The 19,848-nt window shown below is 49.6% G+C and overlaps 1 protein-coding gene across 1 annotated transcript in view; it reads right to left on the bottom strand.

The window, feature by feature from the left end:
- The window catches only part of SEC14L5 (SEC14 like lipid binding 5), a 49,377-nt gene extending 29,843 nt beyond the window's left edge, over nucleotides 1–19,534 (bottom strand). Inside the window, exons 1-4 of the mRNA XM_037143495.2 lie at nucleotides 19,415–19,534; nucleotides 18,655–18,721; nucleotides 5,044–5,193; nucleotides 4,518–4,649 (exon numbers count right to left, since the gene is read on the bottom strand). Of these exons, the coding sequence (XP_036999390.1) occupies nucleotides 4,518–4,649; nucleotides 5,044–5,193; nucleotides 18,655–18,717 (345 nt within the window). The 5' untranslated portion in view covers nucleotides 18,718–18,721; nucleotides 19,415–19,534. The remainder of the gene's footprint in view (nucleotides 1–4,517; nucleotides 4,650–5,043; nucleotides 5,194–18,654; nucleotides 18,722–19,414) is intronic.
- Nucleotides 19,535–19,848: the final 314 nt, after the last annotated feature.

The raw sequence follows: 19,848 nt of genomic DNA, 5'->3' as shown, positions 1-19,848 counted from the left end.
GGGGGTGACTCAGCACCAGGATCCTGGCATCTGCTCTCTCAGTTCTCTCCCTAAAGCCACTGTCCCTAGTCTCTTCTCAAGTGTCTCAGGTCCACTCTGCCCACCCCACTTTGCCAGAGCCCAGGCTGCAGCTATCATCCTGATGTGGTGCAGCTTGTGGAAGCTTGGTCCATTGATAAGATGTCTTTTCTCCTTCATACCTTTTGGACCATTTCTGTATCCTTAGAGTACTCCAGGAGCACAGAGTTCCAGTGAATGCATAATCCATGGAAGTACAGTGATATTCAAACAAATATGAGTTGCTGTACTTAGTGAGTTCTGTGAGCATCCTGATAACCAGTGTTTTGAACTCTGCATCTGACAGGTAGAGATGCTTTGGCTCCCTGTCTTAGGCCTATTGTAGAAGAGTAGACCTATAAATTATGTGGGGTGGAGCCTGAGGTGATCAAGAAAAATCAGCAGGGACCTAACACTGAAGGGGATGAAACTGAATATCAGATCAATGACTTGGAACATAGAAAAGAAAAGAAGCATTCAATCAAAACAGCAAGAAGAAACAAGAATTTTTTTTAAAAAGACAGAATAAGAAGCCTCTGGGACATCTCCAAATGTACCAACATCCAAATCATAGAAAAATGATTGAAGGAAAAGAGTAAGAGCAAGAAATTGAAAAATTACTTGAAAAAATAATGAAAGAAAACTACCGTAATTTGGAAGAAATAGACATACAAGTCCAGGAAGCACAGAGAGCCCCAAATATGTTGGACCCAAAGAGGTCCATGCCAAGACACATCATAATTAAAATGCCAAAAGTTGAAGATAAAGAATCTTAAAAGCAGCAAGGTAAAAACAGAGACTTACCTACAAAGGAATTCCCATAAGACTGCCAGCTGATTTCTCAAAAAAGAAAAACTTTGCAGGCTAGAAGGGACTCTCAACAAGTATTCATACTGATGAAAAGCAAGGACTTACATCCAAGATTACTCTACCCAGCAAAGCTGTCATTTAGAATGGAAGGGCAGATAAAGTGCTTCCCAGACAAGGTAAAGCTAAAGGAGTTCATCATCACCCAGCCCTTATTATGTGAAATGTTAAAGGGGCTAATCTAAGAAAAAGATCAAAACTATGAACAGTAAAATGATAACAACCTCACAACTATCAATAAATGAACCTAAAACAAAAACAAAAATGAACCAAGCAAACAACCAGAACAGGAACAGAATGACAGAAATGGAGAGCACTTGAAGTGTTATCGGCTGGGTGGAGAATGGGGGAAAAAGTACAGGGATTAGCAAGCATAAATTGGTCAGCACAAAATAGACAAGGAGAGGTTGAGAATAGTATAGAAAATGTGAAGCCAAAGAACTCGTATGCATGACCCATGGACACGAACTAGGAGAGAGACTGCTGGAGGGAATGAGGGTACCGGGTGGAAGGTGGCAAAGGGGGCAAATTTGGGACAATTGTAATAGTGTAATCAATAAAATATATTTTATTTTTTAATATTTTATTTATTTATCTTTAGAGGGGAAGGGAAGGAGAGAGGGAGAGAACATCAATGTATGGTTGCCTCTCGTGGGTCCCCCGCCGGGAACTGGCCCGAAACCCACGCATGTGCCTTGACTGGGAATCAAACCGCAATCCTCTGGTTCACAGGCTCGCGCTCAATCCACTGAGCTACACCAGCCAGGGCACAGTAAAATATATTTTGAAAAATAGAGGGGAGCAGTGGGGGGAAGCCAAAAACTGTACCTGAATAACAATAAAAAAATAGAAAAATAAAGATCTCACAAATGTAAAAAGTAAATGTATATAATGATATATAAAAATAGGTAATATATTTTCTCTGGCTGGTGTAGCTCAGTGGATTGAGCGTGGGCCTGCAAACCAAAGAATCGCGGTTCGATTCCTAGTCAGGGAACATGCCTGGGTTGCAGGCCAGTTCCCAGCGGGGGACGCACGAGAGGCAACCATATATTGATATTTCTCTCCCTCTAGCCTTCCCTTCCCCTCTAAAGATCAATAAATAAAATCTTTTAAAAATAGGTAGTATATTTAATATAACATATCATATATAAATAAATTATACACAAATATACACTTTACCTTTTTAAAGATTTTATTTATTTATTTTTAGAGAAAGGGAAAGGGAGGCAGAAAGAGAGGGAGAGAAACATCAATACGCAAGAGAAACATTGATCAACTGCCTCCTGCGCACCCCCAACCCGGGGCCTGGCCTGCAACCCAGGCATGTGCCCTGACCAGGAATCAAACTGGTGATTTTTCAGTTTGTGAGGTGATGCCTAACCCACTGAGCCACACTGGTCAGAGCCAAATACACATTTAGATATATATCTTCAAAATGCATGGTATGTGTTTATATATAATATATAAAAAATAAATATTTGCATATGTAAGCAAAGACAAACTTCATTAACAGAGCTACCATGCAGACCCAGGCTTCATACCTCTCAAACCCCCACAGGCAAAGCGCTACCAGGGAGCCTGTTAAAGATGCAGAGTCCCAGGTGGAATAGATCCAGGGTGGGGCCCAGGAATCTGCATGTCACAGGCAGCCTCAGTGATGCTGATTCAGTTGTTAGTGGAACTTGTTCTGAGAACCAGTACACTAAACGGGGATTTAAAAAACTCTTACCCACACTTCCCCAGACGTAAACATCTGGCCCGGTTTCCAGGAGGCCCCAAGAAAAGCTGGAGGTGTGCAAAGAAAAAAGCATTCTCCGGACACCTGCTGTGTATGGGGCACCACAGATACAGGAACCAAGGTCTCCCTGGGGGTCAGGGAGGCTAGGCGAAGACACAGCAGCAACACCTGTAATGTGCCATAGTTGTCACACAAATGCCATTTGGGATCTAGCACAGCTACATCGTCTCATTTGTCCCTCTAGGAGCTGATGAGGCAGGTTCTGCTGAGGTCTCCTTTCACAGAGATGGAAGGGTGGCTCAGGAAGGGGGATGCAATGTGCCCAACATTACTCAGCAGGGAAGTGGCAGAGCCCTGGCCAGTGTGGCTCAGGCGGTTGAAGCACTGTCCAGTAGACAGAAAGGCAAGGGTTTGATTCCAGCCAGGGCACATGCCCAGGTTCCAGGTTCAATGCCTGATCGGGGCGCATAGGAGGAGGCAACCAATCAATGTTTCTCTCTTACATCGATGTTTCTCTCTCCCTTGCCGTCTCTCTAAAAGCAATGAAAAAATGTCCTCAGGTGAGGATAAAAAGAAAAAAGTGGCGGAACTGGGTTTCAAATGCCTGCAGAGGCCTCACTCCATCCCTGAGGCCAGCAGGACCCCTGCAGCCCTCATTCTGACCTCCTTCACCCACCTAAGGGTCTTCCCACCTGCTGCTTCCTCCCCGAGCCCTCGTGTCCCAGCCCTCTGCTCCCTCAGCTTCTATGGCACCTCCGCAGGGAACACTGTCACCAAAGGCAGGGCCCCTTCTCTTGCTCTCTGTAATTCCAGCTGCTCCATCCCATCTCAGTGTGTGTGTCAGTGTTCTGTCTGTGCTGATTTAGTTTGTTTGTTTGTTTTTTCTGGACAAAGTTATAAGCCTATACTGATTTGTGTGTTTTTTGTTGGTGTTCTTCTGGACAAAGTTACATGTCTATACTGATTTGCCGTCCCCTCTCCCAGCCTGTGTCTCCCACTGGAATGGATGTTTTAAGAGGGCAATGGTCGGGCCAACTGGTCCACCCCTGGGTGCCCAGCACTTGTCAGGGTGCCTGACACATAGTAGATGCTCAGTCAGTATGTGCTGGACAATAATAATAATTATCCTTGATTATATTAAAAAGTAACACATAGCCCTGGCTGGTATAGCTCAGTGGATTGAGCACAGGCCTGCAAACCAAAGGGTCGCTGGTTGGATCCCCAGTTCAGGGCACATGCCTGGGTTGCTGGCTGGGTCCCCACTGGGGGGCCCATGAGAGGCAACCACACATTGATATTTCTCTCCCTCTCTGTCTCACCTCCTCCTCTCTCTAAAAAAAATAAAATCTTTAATTTTTTTTAAATTAAAAGTAACACATACACAGGGCTTAGTACATGCCAGGCCCTGGTCCACGGGGTGTGGATATTTTACTTCCTCTAATCCTCACCACAATCTATGAGGTAGGCACGTTCATTAACCCCATCTTACAGGCAGATAAACAGGGTACAGTTTCTTGAAAGCAGGAGTGAGAAGGATGGAGGAAGAAGGCATGTTGCCAGATTTAGCCATAAAGTGCAGAATCCGTGGCATTTGAATTTAAGATAAACGATGTAAAATAGTTTAGTAAGTATGTCTCAAGCTATATTGTAGACTGCTTAAACTTGTAAAAAAAAAATCAGCTGTGTATCCGACCTGAAGATGTAAGGACCTCCTTCCTGCCTGCCTCTTATCCCACAAGGCTCTGGGAGGGAGGGAGGGAAGCAGGGAGGGAGGGAGGGAGGGAGGGAGTTGGCCTGGACGCAGGTACTCAGGGCCAGGCCGAGGGGCAGGGGTCGCCAAGCCGGTGCTCACCGTGTAGCTGCAGTTCTCGTGGACCACCACGCGGCTAGCAAAAGTCTCATTGTGCGCTTCGATGTGGAGGGTCCTCTCTTTCCAGTTCAAGACGTTTTTCTGCACGAAAACCACGTGCTCCACGCCAGCGATCTGCAAGGGAAGGGGCAGCACGGGTGTGCAGGGGATGCGGGGCTGGGGTCAGGAGCCCCGAGGGCTAGCCCCGGTAACCCCCAGACCCCGGGACCCCCACCCCACGCTTGCCTGGCCACCCACCTGGGCCGGGATCTCCGACTCCATCTCCCCAGCCCCCCCCCCCATTCTGGGATCGCCGTTCAGCCCTCGTACCCCAACACTCCGCCTAGTCCCAGCCCAGCCTCCCGGCCCTTGTCCCTCCAGACCAGCTGGCCCTCAGACCCAGACCCCGCCGCATAAAAAACCCCACCGCCTGGCCCCGCCCCTGACCCCCGGGTGCTCCTCTCATGCTGACCGCCCACCACCCTGTCCGATCTCCTCCTCTGCTCCCGGGAGCCCTGGGCTCCCACACCTTCCGCAGCAGCCGCGGGGCTTCCACGCGTAGCCGGCAGCTCCGCTCCACCACGTGCACCGCGCCATCCTCGCTACGGGACTCGCACAGGATCTCACTGCCCAGGAAGACGGGGATCTGCGGGCAGGTGGGGAAGCGCTTCTCGTAGGCCTGGGGGTAGAGGGGAGTGAGTGGGAGGGGGCGGCCGAGGCCCACCGACCCAGCCCTGCTCCTGCCCTGGGGGAATGTCCTGACAGAGGGGTATGGAGAGTGCGCAGAGCATTCCTGGCGCCTGGGGAGCGCAGTGACCCCCGCTGCCTTACCAACAAGACCATCCTTTGCCTGCGCAGTGACTTGGCAGATCACCTTTTGGCTTTACATTTGGGCTTTCGCCCTCAGATGAGAGTGGACCCCAGCGAACCTCACACTCAGTGGTGACAGACTGACCACTCCCCGTCCCCGTCCCCAGCAGGAACAAGGCAAGGTTCTAGCCAGAGCAGGAAGGCAACTAAGAAAGAAAAGGCACCCAGATTGGAAGGCGAGAGTCTGTGACCACTTCCAGAAGTACCAGGGCCAGAGCCACTGGGGGGCGTGCGAGCCTGCCTGGCTGGCGGCATTCAATCAGGGTCTGCTCCTAGCGCTGGTCACGGCCCACAGGCCCCGGAATCAGGATCAAAGCGAGTTCCAAATATAGTGCCGGCATCTGAGGACACGCACTCCCACCCCCAACCCTGCCAGAGAGAGGCGGCACCCACCCAGTTCAGAGTGACAGAGGCAGGAGAGGAGAAAGGAAGACATGAAACCTTGCCTGGTGCCCTTGGGGTTATCCCAGCCCCACAAGGCCAGCCCAGCGCGTCCTCTGCCAGGGTCAGGAGGATAAGCACTGCCTCCTTGCCATATGTCAAAACTGGTTGCTTTGTACAAACACACCAGCATTAGAATAAGGCACATTGGTCCCGGAGGGAAAGGGCACCATGGCGCTCCCAGACAGGGGCCTGGGCTCTAAGGACTGGCAAGGGAGGCCCCTGAACCCTCTTTCAAAGGAGAGCATTGCCCCTCTGAGTAGGGGGCCTCACAGCAAAGTGGACGAGAGGTGAGAGCTGGAGGAGCGCCACCTCCTCCCAGCAGAGGGACAAGTCCCTTTTTTTCTCTCAGTCCGTTTTACCATCCAGAAGAAAGGGTGTATACCAAGCTTGTCTCCCTGAGGACCAAACGAAGTTGAAAACCTCACGCAGAGCGTGGCCCGTCGCAGGCACCCAGCATTTTCCCTCTCTAGGCAACAGGACTCAAATGGAGGCACAGTACAGGTTTGCAGGAAACAGAACACGGCTCCTCCGCAGCCCTTTTGGAGCAGCACTCCGCTGGCATCAGACGCAGGGCGAGCAGGAGGAGCCATCCCACCTGTGCTGCACGGATGGATGCTGACATGTTTTGAAAGTATAAGGAGGAAAGGGGGTACATATTTCAGAATCGGACAGGCTCAGTTCGAGCCTCTGCTACTTTCTCATTGGATGACCTTCGGCAAGTCACTTGCCCTCTCTGAGACTCTGTTTCCTTATCTGTATTGTGAGGACGTCACCAGATTGTGTCTCAGAGTAGTTGGTACTCATCAAGCCTTGACTCTGCTCTTCCAGCTGTGTGTGTTCTTCCATTTAACCCTCTACACGGCATCTCATTTGACAATGAGGAAATCGGGGCCCAGAGAGGCTAAGTAACTTACCCAAGACCACACAGTGCAAAATGGTGAACCTGGATTGGAACCCCAAGCTGGCTCAGTCCTCGTTCCCTCAGGAACCCCTTGCTCAGCAGCAGGTCTTGTTCCGCCCAGCAGCTCGGAAACAGAGCCAGGCTTTGTCCACAGGGGCTGTGTAGTCACAGTTTCTCCTTTCTCTGCCCTCAGTCCTTCGACTCCTGCCAGGCAGTGGCCACACTACTCCTGAGCTTCTCCACTTCCATTGACTGTTTTTCAGTGTCTCTCCTGCTCCCCGGATGAAAGGAACTGGATACCCAGAACGGATCCCACACTCCGCGCTGTGGCCTCCCGGGCCCTGGGAGGTCTGTCCCACCAGCCGGCGCCCCACCCCAGCCTCCTTCACTCTGCTCCAGCCGCACTCTTTCTAGAACACACTGTTATGAGTTGATTTGTGCCCCCCGCCTCCAATAAAACTCAAGTGTTGAAGTCCTAACCCCCAGGACTTCTGAATGGGACCTTACTTGGAAGCGGTTTCGTTGCAGATGTAATTAAGATGATGTCATACTGTAGTAGGTGGGCCCTACTCCAACATGACAGATGTCCTTATAAAAGGGAGAATGTGGACACAGAGACCCACGTGAAGACGAGGGCACTGACTGGGGTGACTCCTCTACAAGCCAGGAAACACCAGCAACACCAGAAGCGAGGAGAAAGGCCTGGAACCATTTGTCCTTCTGAAGGAATCAACTCTACTGACACCTTGATCTCAGACTTCTAGCCTCCAGGTTGTGAGACTAAAAATGCCTGCTCTTAAAGCCCCCCAGTGTGTGGTGCATTGCTCTGTCAGCCACAGGAAACAGGAAACCCACCCATCAAGCTTGTTTCTGCCCAGGGCCTTTGCACTGGCTGTTTCCCCTGCTTGGAAAACTGATCAACTCACTTGACAGTGAGTGGGAGGAGGTGGGAGTCACTGAGGCTCCCAGAATTTAGAGGACAAAGACGGGGGCTGAGGAGGCTCCATGCTTCAGGGACTGGTCTGTCTCTGCTGATGCCTCTTCCTGAGATACCCTCTCCCACTTCCCCTGCAAAGCTGCCTCCTCCCCCGTGCTCTGCCCTGTAGCCCGTTCATTTATTTACTTGATAGCACTGTGGCACTTTTAACCACATGTACTTATTTGCTTGCATGGGGTGCACCAAAGGCCCGGGCTGCGTGCTCTTCAGCAGCACTAACCTCATACCTGCATCTATCTCAGTTCTTGGCGCACAGTAGGGGCTCATAAAGAAATGCCAACGAGCAGAGAAAGAAATAAAATAAACTTGCTGAAGTCCCAGATAGCCCCCAAAAGGTGTTGGAAGGAGTGACAGGCCATGGCTCAGCACACACAGCCAGCCGAGGGCACTGAGCTTCATTGGCCAACTTCCTGTCATAACAAACCGTGTTAGAAGAGCCCCATCTGGAGCCCCCAGATAACAGGGGGAAGTTGTGGGGGCTGATCAGCAACAGACGGACGCTTGGGCACCACTCACCCTGCCTGTGCAAGGGAAGGCACTGCCTTCTTCAAGTGAGCAGTGGCTGCTTCAATGACAGCGTCACCCTGGGGTGTCGGGGGGCCCCAGAGCTCAGTTTCCATCTGGAAGGCAGGGGCCCTGGAATAAGGAGTCCATCGCTGTGCCAGTTCTCCAGTGTCAAACGGCCGTCAGCTGGAGATTCCCTGGGGTTGTGAGCTCTCGAGTGTGACAAAGTTGTTACTGACGTTTACAAAACACCAACTGCATCATTTCATCCTCACTGTGCCGATGGGACAGGAACTGGTGTTTCCCCATTTTACAGCTGAGCAGGCTGAGGCTTGGGAAGACATTACATGACTTCTAGAAGTGGTGGAATTGAGGCCAGGCCTGGCTGACCCAGACCCCAGCCCCAAACCGCCCTGTCCTGCCTCTTGGGGGACATTGGCTGCATCACAAGTGTTGGTGGTTTGCCCTGGCAATGTGACTCAGCGGGTGGGAACATCGTATTCCAAAAGGTTGCCACCGAAACAGGTCCGATCCCCAGTCAGGGCACATGTGGGAGGAGGCAACAGATAGATGTTTCTCTCTCTCTCCCCCGCACCCTCACCCCACCCCCATCTTCCGTCCCTAAAATCAATTTTTAGAAAACTATCCTCAGGTGATGATTAAATAAAAACAAGTGTCGGTGGTTTGGAGATGTCAAGTCCCCTGACCTAAACCCACAAACCAAGGGCCCTTTGCCTTCTGCACATCACAGCGTCTTTCAGGATCAGAAAGTGCACAGGACACAAGCTGTGTTGGAAAGCAGCTCCCACAGCTAGTTTTATGCCTGCCTCGCTGAGAGCTTCGGGTGCTGACTGCTGTCCTACAAATCAGGCCTGAGATTCTCCCTGACAGACAAACACGTGGTTCGGCCTCCTAAGGGACACGAGGCAGTAGAAGGATTGAGTTACAGCCCTTCTGCCAGGCGGCTGGGAAGGGACACCCAAGCCTGCAGGCTCAGAAGGGAAGCTGGTCCAAGGTCCAGAACTCGCCCTTGCAGAGCCTCGGCTGGGGCAGGCTGGGGCAGGCAGAGGCCAGTGTAAACTTCCACTGAGTGTCTTGTAAAAACGTGGTGCCCCCCATCCTGCAAAAAATCTACAATGACACACTCAGCATGTGGAGATTGGGGGCCAGAGTTAGAGAGCCCCGTACTCCCAGCTAAGCTGGGGAACTGGGCACAGCGGGCCGTCTGTAAAGTGGAGTAATTGCAGATGGTCCCAGAGAGCGCTCACTCGTACCTGTCTCCCTCCTTTGTGAGTCACGGTGCTGAACCAAGAAGTCGTCAGACCCTGACAGTGGGTTTGCTCACCTCCAAATCCACGGTGCTTTGAAAAAATGCCTAGCTCATCGTTGATACTCAATTGACATTTACATGATAAATGAGTGAATGACAGCACAGCAGAGTTGTTAATGGGCGTGGACTCCGGGGCTTGGGTTCAAATCTCTGCTCCGCCTCTGACCAGCTCTGTGACCACAGGAACAAATCATCAAGCTCTCAGTTCCTTAATTCATTTGTTAAAAGGAGAATAGAAAAGTATCTACCTTGCTGAGTTGTCCGGACAAACGAAGGAGTCTGTTTTCGTAAAATGCTGAGAACAGAGCCTGACACATGGTTTGTTCTACATAAGCATTTGTTAAATACATTTAAATTTTTAAAAAGGGTGAGATTCTATAAAGTACAGGGAAGCTATTTCTGATAATCACTTGACAGCTGCTCCCTCCCCCTCTCCCTCCTTCCTTCCTGCTCTTCCTCATGCAAATTCAAAGGAAGCTGGAACCAGTAGCCTAAACCTTCCACCGCAAATGTGGAAAGAACAGCCAAACCACACTAAGATATTCTAGCCCAATAGGCCACCCTTCCTCCCTGTGGTGCAGGCTGGAGTCAGGGCACTGACCACCAAGTGACCACCGTGTGGCCACCTCAACAGCCTTCCTTATCCACCCACCAGATTTCCCCTGCCAAACCTGGGGGGCCCCAGGGCAGACAAGTGCCTCAATCCTCTAGCTCTCTCAACTCTTTTTTCTTGAGATGTAATTCTCACACCATAAAATGCACCCTTTTAAAGTACGCAGTACAGTGAGTTTTAGTACATTCATGAATTCATGCCACAGTTGCTACTAATTCCAGAACATTCGATCACCCCAAAAAGAAGCTCCATACAGGTTAGCAGTCACTCCCCAGTCTCCCCACCCCAGCCCCAGGTGACCACTCATCTGCTTTCTATCTCTGGGTTTGCTTTCTCTGGACATTTCGTATCATTGGAATCACACAGTATGTGGTCTTTTGTGATTGACAGGCTTCTTCCACTGAGCATCATGTCTTCGAGGGTCATCCATGTTGGAGCAGGTGTGAGTGCTTCATTCTTTTTCGTGGCTGGGTAATGTCTGGATCTCAACTCTTGACTGAGGGTTTGAATCAGAGCTTGGTGAATGAGCCATCAGACACCCAATGGCAGCAGTGCCATGCCAGCTGATGAAGCGAAGCGGGCACGGCAGGACCACGGTGGCTCTATTCTAGAAGTCTTCTGCAGTCACTGCCGTGTACAGTCTATGGAAACAGCTATACCCAGATGGCCCAGTGGCTGAAAAACCTACTGCTGTTGTAGTCAGAGCCAGCTCACAAGACAAAAGGGACAAATACAGAGGGTCAGAGGACCCTGTGGCCAGGGCACCAGACACAGTGAGGGACACACCTGGGATGTGGTGGAGTGACAGAGACAGAGCACAGAGTTTAGATGCCGCCTTGCCAGCGGGGTGACCTCAACTTAGCCTTTCTGAGACTCAGATTCCTCAGGGAATAAAAAGGATAATAAGGGTGATGATACCTACTTCATGAGGACTGCTCTAAATATTAAAGGGAGATAATATGCGTAAAGTAATTAGCAGTGTCAAACACCACATAGTCGATTTTTAAATGAACACAGTAGATGTTTTTAGGGCTATAAACCAACAGGGACCTTTTTTTATTTGTACACGGGTATTTGTACACCCGTGTTCATAGCACTGTTCCCAATAGCTGGAAAGTAGAAACAAACCAAACGTTCACTGACAGATGAATGGATAAACAAAATGTGGTCTTTCCACACCTTGGGATATTCACCCATTAAAAGAAATGATGCTAAGTGAAATAAGCCAGACGCAAAAGGACAAATACTGCAAGATTCCACTCATATGAGGTACGAGAGTCATCAGATTTATAGAGAGAGAAAGTAGCATGGTGGTCACCGGGGCCGGGTGAGGGGGGAGGGAAATGGGGAGTCGGTGTTTAGCGGGTGCAGAATTTTACTTGGGGAAGACGAAAAATTTGTGGAGACGGATAGTGATGCTTACACAACATTGTGGGAGTACGTAATGCCACTGAACTGTACACTTAAAATAGGGAATTTTGTGTTATGCCTATTTTACCACAATTTTTTAAAAAGAGAGTAAACCAACTCCAAGGTGGCTTGTAGCCCTACCAGAAGCATTGATCATGATTTGGGATAGGACAGCCTGTCTGTGTTGACTCGTTTATAGTCAACACCTCTGTCTCTATGTCTGTTTTCTTTGTCACTGGATTCCCCAGTGCATCCATGCAACCTGGGACACTGCAGACATCCAGCCAATGTTTATGGATGCATGGAAGGGAAGAAGGGAGGGAGGAAGGGAGGGAGGGAGGAAGGGAGGGAGGGAGGGAGGGAAAGAAAGGGAGGAGAGAGAGAAAGTGCGGATGGTGTGGCAAGAGCAGAAGTTGGAACCCTCATCCCATATGTACCTAGAAGAAGTACAGGTGCCCCCATCTCAGCACAAGTGGGCTTATGTCTACACTCACCAGTGCACTGCAGCAGGCACACAGCCCAGAGAGTAACCCGTGCCTGTGTATTGCTGTTCCTTGTCTACCACAGGGAGCCAAGTTCTGGAAGCTGCTTCATACACAGGCGAATAAATGCCTGAGCAGCTCCCCTCTGGTCCTGATAGCAGTGCATCTGAAGCTATTGGCCAATGAATTATCCTGAACAAGATGCAGATGAACAGTTCTGCCTGTTTTTCACAGATTCCTGGTCCCAAGGCTGCAGTGTGGGGCACAGTTAGCAGAGCCTAGTGATTGTTCGTTTCTGCTTCTATCTGCTCCTCGCAAGATGGATCCTCCCTTCGTCTGGCTGGTACCTTGTGTCCTCATGAGGTCACGCCATCAGAATGCCTAGTCTCTCCAGCACTGAGGGAGTACACTGTCTGGCTGCCGAGCCCGGCAGCTGCAAGAAATCCTGCTGTGGATCTCACCCAGGGATGGGGAGCAAGGCAGGGGAACCCTTTTCCTCTGACACTCTCGCTGCCCACGAACTTCCAAGATCAGCTGGTACCCCTGATGGTTCCCCGAGGAAAGAGGCAGAAGTGAAGCCAGCCCAGCAAGTCTTGACATTTAGCAGTATGTCAAGATCTTAATGGGAGGGAGATGCTATTTTAGATTTCCCAAATGTCTCAGAAATGCACCCAACTTCCATTGCCTATGTTTCCTCACTCTCTGGGATAGAAACTCCATCAACCCTCTTTTCAGCAGCCAGGAGAGCCTCCTAAACCCTAGATCTGACACTGTCACCCCACTGCTTAAAGCCTTCCCCACTCCCAAAGTCCTTGGGGAGATAAACTGATGCACCAATCACTTTCTGACTCTCGCTGGGGCCCAAACTCACCACATCCATTTCTTCAGAGGGATACATTCTACCCACTGAGCCTGAGCACAGCGGGCCCTCCTCCCCCAGCGAGGCTCTGCCTGGATGCCTTAGAGACCCTTGGCCGTCAACTTGTTCTTCCCCCATTACAAGTCATCCTTCATGGCATTTGCCTGGTGTCTCTTTCTCTCTCTCTCTCTCTCTCTCTCTCTCTCTCTCTCTCTCACACACACACACACACACACACACACACACACCAGTGCAAGGGGCAACCTACATCTGGGCAAAACCAGATCATGTTAAGAAAACCACGTCAAGACAAAACTAGAAGACAGACATGGTCCCCACCTTTCCGAAGCTTACTTTAATGAAAAGACCCATATAAAAGAGTAAACAAACAAATTTTACACAAAACTATCAGAATAATACATTCAAAAAGTACTAGGAATCAACCCCTCACAGTCCCTGCACCTGGCACACAGGGTACACTCAAGTATTTGTGGGGGGCACACACACGTGTGTGCACGAGTTAATGAACATATGAAGCAATGAATGGGGACCCAGTTTAGTTCAGGGCCCCCGGAGTCAGAAGATCCCCTTCCTGGGCCGCGGATCGCCTCTGCTTCCCTGGCCCAAATCAGAGCACCGCAGAGCCCTGTAAGCAGTCCAGGGCGGAAAATATTGCTTCTCTTAATCTGTTAGCAACAGATCAGATGACAACAGGCTCCAGGGAACTAATTTAAACTCACTTGAATAAGGCCCCTGCTGCTTTATTAAAACTACATCCATAACAACAATTTCAACTGTAACTGCCTGTGGCCCGGACTGCAAAGACTTACCTTCAGAGTCTTCTTCTTATTAATAACCTGTTTGCTAAATTACAAGCTGTTTATCAACACAGAAAGCTAGGTCTTTAAATATTTTAACACTTAATTGCTGACTACAGCCCTCACCTCAACCCTTCCTCCACATGAAAAGCTTATTGCTTAGGAAATTCTACTCCATGCCACCTTCCTTCTTTAGGTTTGCAGAATCTGAGATGAAGCCACAGGGCTTTTGAGCCCCACAGGGGCCCCTGGGCAGGAAAAGAAAAGTGGCCAGGTCATTCCTGAAGCCGCAGAGGGAACTGGCGCACAGATGTTTGCTGAACACCAAGCCAGAATCCGAAATGTCTGGCTGTGCGCTCAGGCTATGGGGTCAGATTCCCTGAGTTCAAACCCCTGCCGTTTACTGGTGATGCCATTTACTAAATGTTATGGACTCAATTGTGTCCTCCCCTAAAAAAGGCTCCCTCAAGTACCTCAGAATGTGACCTTCTTTGGCCATACCGGAGTCTTGAACAGGGGCAACCAAGTTAGAATGAGGTCATCAGGGTGTCCTTATAAATCCAATGTGACTGGTACCCTTATAGAAGAGGAAATTTGCACACGGAGACACACTCGCAGGGAGTACGCCATGGGAAGAGGGGAGTTATGCTGCCACAGCCAAGAAACTACTAGAAGGTCGGAGGGGAGCCTTCCTGGTGCCCGCAGAGGGAGCACGGCACCTGGGGCTTCTGTCCTCTGGGACCGTGAGGCACTAACTTCCTGTGGTTCTAAGCCAGCCAGTGTAGCACTTTGTCTAAGCCTCAGTTTCCTCTTCTGCTGTAGCTAAAGCTGCTATACTAGCACCTGCCTCTGAGCTGGCCTAAAGGGCTGCGGGCACAGGGAGCTCCGTGAACGCTCCCGGGCTCTGCAGGCATCAGCTGCCCGCCAGGAGGCCACGGGCTGCGGGGTTTGGCTGCTCTCCCTTTTGCAGATTCCCACGGGGGCACAGGCATTCTGAACGCAGTCCCGGCAGTAACTAACTGCCCCAGTGGGACCACTGCCTCAGCCCAGGTGGCACCTCCGTGACTTCAGATCCTCAGCTCTGACAAATGACAGAGCTCTGGTTGGGAATACAAATTCTGGAGCCGACCGCCTGCAGTAAAATCCCCACCTGCCACGTGTCCCCTTTTTTGTAGCTCTGGGTAATTCATTCATTCATTCTGTGCCTCAGTTTCCTCATCTGTAGCATGCGGCTACCCACCAAACCTGTCTCAGGGGGGTGGTTATGAGAAGTTCATGAATTAGTATTTGAATGGGCTCAGAACAGTGCCCGGGACCCAGGAAGCTCTGCGTGTGTGTCTGTTAAATGAAATTTAAAGTAGAATCTTCGTAAACTCACCAAATAACCACCACTATTCACACCAGGAATTTCTCTGGAAGAAATGTGTCCACACAAAAACTCATACATGAGTGTTCATAGCAATGTTATTCACAGTAGCCCAAAATTGGAAATAATCTAAATATCCATCAGCTGAAGAATGGAGAAACAAATATGCCCATCCATACGATGGAATAGTATTCAGCCATAAAAAAGAAGAAAGTTCTGAAGCATGCTACAGTGCGGATGAACCTTGAAAATGTTATGCCAGTCCCAAAAGGCCACATGTTTTATGGTTCCACTTATATGAAATGTCCAATCTAGGCTAATGTACAGAGACAGGAAGTAGGTTAGTGGTTCTCTAGGACTGGGCAGAATGGGGGAGCTGGGGAGGCTGACAGAGAATACGAGGCTTCTTTTTGGGGTGGCGAAATGCTCTGAAACCGACAGTGATGATGGCTGCACGCCTCTGTGAATGTACTGAAAACCACTAACTTTTACCCTTTAAAAGGGTGGACGGTATGGTATGTGAGTTACAGCTCATGGAAGGTGTTGAAACAATAATAATAATGAATCTAAGTAATATTTCACGAGCACTGACAATGTGCCAGGCCCTGTCTGAGCACCCACCACTCCTCCCGGAACTGTCATTTCCACTCTCGGAGGAGCCAGACCTTGGCTGCCTCCATTTTCAGGGTGAGAAAATGAAGATAACCTAGAATCCATTCGCGACAGGCTGTAGGCTAACCAGAGTGGCCCTCGGGGCTTAAATGACCACAGCCCACAGTTCAAGACAAGGCCTTAGTGTTCCACGCACAGCGATCTGCACAAAGACCCACACGCACACACTTCCTGATACCCACGTTCAAAGGGAGCAAGGACCCTCTGCAGCCTCGTATAAGGCAGCTGCCTGCATTGTCTAATTACTTTGCTCTGCGTCCCAACATAATCTCAGCTGATTTTTTTGAGCCAAACAATACAGAGTGCTATCGAGAAAGAAGAAAGCGAAATTCCCCTGAAATCCCACCCCTCAGAAACAGGATTCATGTCCGGGGATTTGGCCCAAGGAAAGAGGCATCTATTCATTGGATCAGTTAAATTTTTAAAATCAAAGAGAAAAATGTTTTTTAAAAAAATTTTAAGCTGGGTCTTGACAAGTTGCCTCAGTGCTATTTTATAACGTAATCCCTGAGCCCAACTTCAGTATTTTATGTCTTTACAGGGGAACTTTCAAAGACATGAGGGCGGCTTGGATTCTCAAGTCAGTTTTGTTAAACAGAAAAACCAAAAGGCCAGTTGGTCCGGTCACTCGGAAGCGGTAAAAACAGCTGAGTTCACCCAAAACTTCCCTGGCATCTGACCCGAACTGAGGGCAAGCCTTCAGCTGAGAAACAAAGACGGACATTAAGTGCAGAAAACCCCTTTTGTGCCCACACAGCACACAAGTTATGTTGAATTATGCAGCTATTTTGGGGACAATGATGTTTTGTAAACAGTGGGCAAAGTGGCTTTGTCAGGGATGAGCAGCGGTTTGGAGACTTTCACCGACCAAGCGACACAGGAGATGACTTGCTGTTTGAAAGATGTGAAGAACCTAGATTAGAGCAGATGTAGACAACAAATACTTGAAAACTTTAGTTTCCTACTGTGCCCACAGCATCCATACATCAACACCTAGAGACTGTTAACACCTAAGGGGACAAACCATGACCTGCCTTCATTCGTGGACCACAAAGCCTACAAAATATTTGTGACATAGTCCAAAAAAGGCAACACGAGTACATCACTAGTACTACTAATGTGGTCTTAAGTGCTACAGACATGTTTTATTTTAAAGTGCAATGATCATAAATATTTTTGAGAATCCTAAACATACTAAATTAAGTTTATATTTATTAAGCACAGTCAATAATAAAAAAGTTATTAGTTGTCCATCCCACTGTTATTTGTCTCCAGTGTATGGTGGAGAACAACAGGTGACCGCACTGTCACAAAAGGGTGGGGACAGTGCCTCTTTTCTATTCAGTAAATGAATGAATGAACAAATGAGTCCTAGAAGTCTTAGAATATATGAGCTAACTGGAGCCTTAGAAGACAGTTGTGTATATTTAGCCACCACTTTTTGTCTGGTTAGCGTGGACGAGGCCCTGCACCAGGTCGTACACACACACACACACACACACACACACACCTTTAATCCTCATGACAATCTTATGAGGTGCATATAACCATCCACATTGCACAAATTATGAAATCAAGGCTCTTAGAAATTCAGTGACTTCCCGAAGACACACAGCCAGAGCACTGCAGAGCAGTGACAGGGACCCAGGGCTTCTGACTGCATGTCCCGGACCTCTTCCCTGCCCACCGGGGTCCCATCCCCATTACAGATGAAGAAAAGTCACAGCCACAGGCAACAACAATAACAGTAACAAAAACACTAATAGCATTTGATCTATGCCAGACCCAGCATGAAAACCTTTATGAATCTTGACTCATTTAATCCTCAACAGGATGCCCAAATTTAGAAACAGTGTAATCCTCATTTTAGAGATGAGGAGTGAAGGCTCAGAGAAGTTAAGTAACTTGCCCAAGGTCACCAGCTAGTCAGCACGCACCCTGCTTCTTTCGTGACCTGGAACCATTTACACCGAACAGCACAACATGTACGGAAGACTCAGGTGATATTTTTTAATCCCTTATGTGACTATAAACACATATGCGGGTAGAATCATAGGATAAGATCAGGCAGGACACACCCAGAGGGAGTGCAAATGGAAGCAGGGCCCTGGGGGGCGCTGTGGTTAAAATTGTGGCTCTGGAGTCCCCCCAGTTCTACCTCTTTCTAGCCACAGAACTTGGGGCCATCCTGTCACCTGTCCATCTTCAGTTTTAGTGGAGGTAAAGTGAAAATAATGTGACCTATTGGGATTTTTTAAATTTTTATTTACTGATTTGAGAAAGGGAGAAATATCAATTTCTGTTGTTCCACATATTTATGTATTCATTGGTTGATTCTTATATGTGCCCTGACCAGGGATTGAACCCACAACCTTGGCATATCAGGACAAGCCTCTAACTAGCTGAGCTATGTGGCCAGAGCCAAGGGATTAAATGGCAGAATATGTGTAAAGACTTACACGTATCCTTTGCATTTACTGTACACCCTCAGCGAACGGCTGCCGCCATCGTCATTAGTGTGTTTACTATTATTATTGTTACTGTCATTACATAAAATGACAGCAGTGGCTTAGCTCCTGATATCCTTGTTTTCTGTCAGAAGACCCTGAGACAAGAGAACAGGTACGCTTCAGGGAAAAGAAAGAAAGACCTTGTGTTTTGCTCAGTGGGCAAGGATTCCAGAAGTTGTATTAAAAGATAGGATGGCCAGGCTGAGGGGTCACTGATTGGAAGCTGGACCCACCAGGTCAACCAAATAGCTCAAAAATTCCTTCTGATCCAGGGATTGAGGGGCTCTCTTTCCTTCTCATCATGGCTGACTTCCTGTATCCCTCCAACCATCACACCCGGTCCAGAGAATCAGGGGTCACTCACCGCCATGACCAGCTCAAATGGGTACTTGTAGATGCGAACAGGAGACTGGTACTTCTGCACCATGTTCCTGTGGAAGCATCAACAGAAGCCACTCAGGTAGGAGTGAGCACAGAGCCTGGGTGACAGGTGACTGGTGAGGTAGCAGCTCCCTCCACGTGAAGCAAGAACCCTACCCACTGCTCCCTCATGCACAAATCTCCCCAGCACTCCAAGCGAGGTACTTGATGTAATCCCTAAGTCACCCTCTGCCAGGCCCCAACACCTGCCAGATACATTACCCCCTGCCCCAGATCACACTCATCCTCCAAGAGAAATCACTACCCCTCAACATTCCTTCGTCCCCACCCCTTCACATGGAGGCTCCCAGAAACACCCCTCATTGCCACTCACATGGAAACATACACACTGGCAATTCTTCCACTCCCACAATTCACCACCCACACACCCCACAGCTCACCACAGACATCCCCCAAGAATCCCTGTACCTTCTCTCTCACTTCCTCCAAGATACCTTGGTACACGAAGTCTTTACCAAATTTCACATGCACTGTCTCTGTCTCACATACACACATGCACGACTCTCCTCCTACATGGAACCACCCTTGCACACACACATAACTTTGTGCACACACTCAGCTGCTGGAGTATGCACCTAACCAACGCCACACACATACACAATTCCTCTAGTGCACACAGACGTCCACACACACACGCACACACACGCACACATGCATGCACACACAGGCCAGCTCACCCTCACCCTTGGAATCTCCGGGGACGCAGTCCCGGGGTCGTGAGGAGCGCAGCCCGACCGGGACCACGTAGCCGCCTAGCTTAGAGCGCAGTGCCTGAAGCAAAGCCGGATCACAATCTCCAAGCCTGGGAAGTCTAGCCTGGTGGGTCAAGGAGGAACCTGCGGGTCAGGAAGGAGACCTGCTCCGCTCGAGCGCTCCAGGACCCGGGACAGCAGAGAACCTGGCCCGGCCCAGTCCCTGAACTGGCCCCGCCCCAGGATGGTCCCGCCCACGCTCCTGTCAAGAACCCGCCCAGATTTACCCGGCTCCGAGTTCTGGCCACGCCCCAGTCTTAGCCCCTCCCCTCATTTTATGTCTTTTGTTTGACCACGCCCCCAGCCCCCGCTCTTCCTCCAAATTGGCCACGTCTCGGCTGGGCCCCGCCCTCATACCACTGGTC

This window comes from Artibeus jamaicensis, unplaced genomic scaffold, assembly GCF_021234435.1.
Source record: "Artibeus jamaicensis isolate MK-2021 breed Jamaican fruit bat unplaced genomic scaffold, CSHL_Jam_final contig_700, whole genome shotgun sequence".
Taxonomy (NCBI): domain Eukaryota; kingdom Metazoa; phylum Chordata; class Mammalia; order Chiroptera; family Phyllostomidae; genus Artibeus; species Artibeus jamaicensis.
This window is presented reverse-complemented; position numbering and strand designations above follow the sequence as displayed.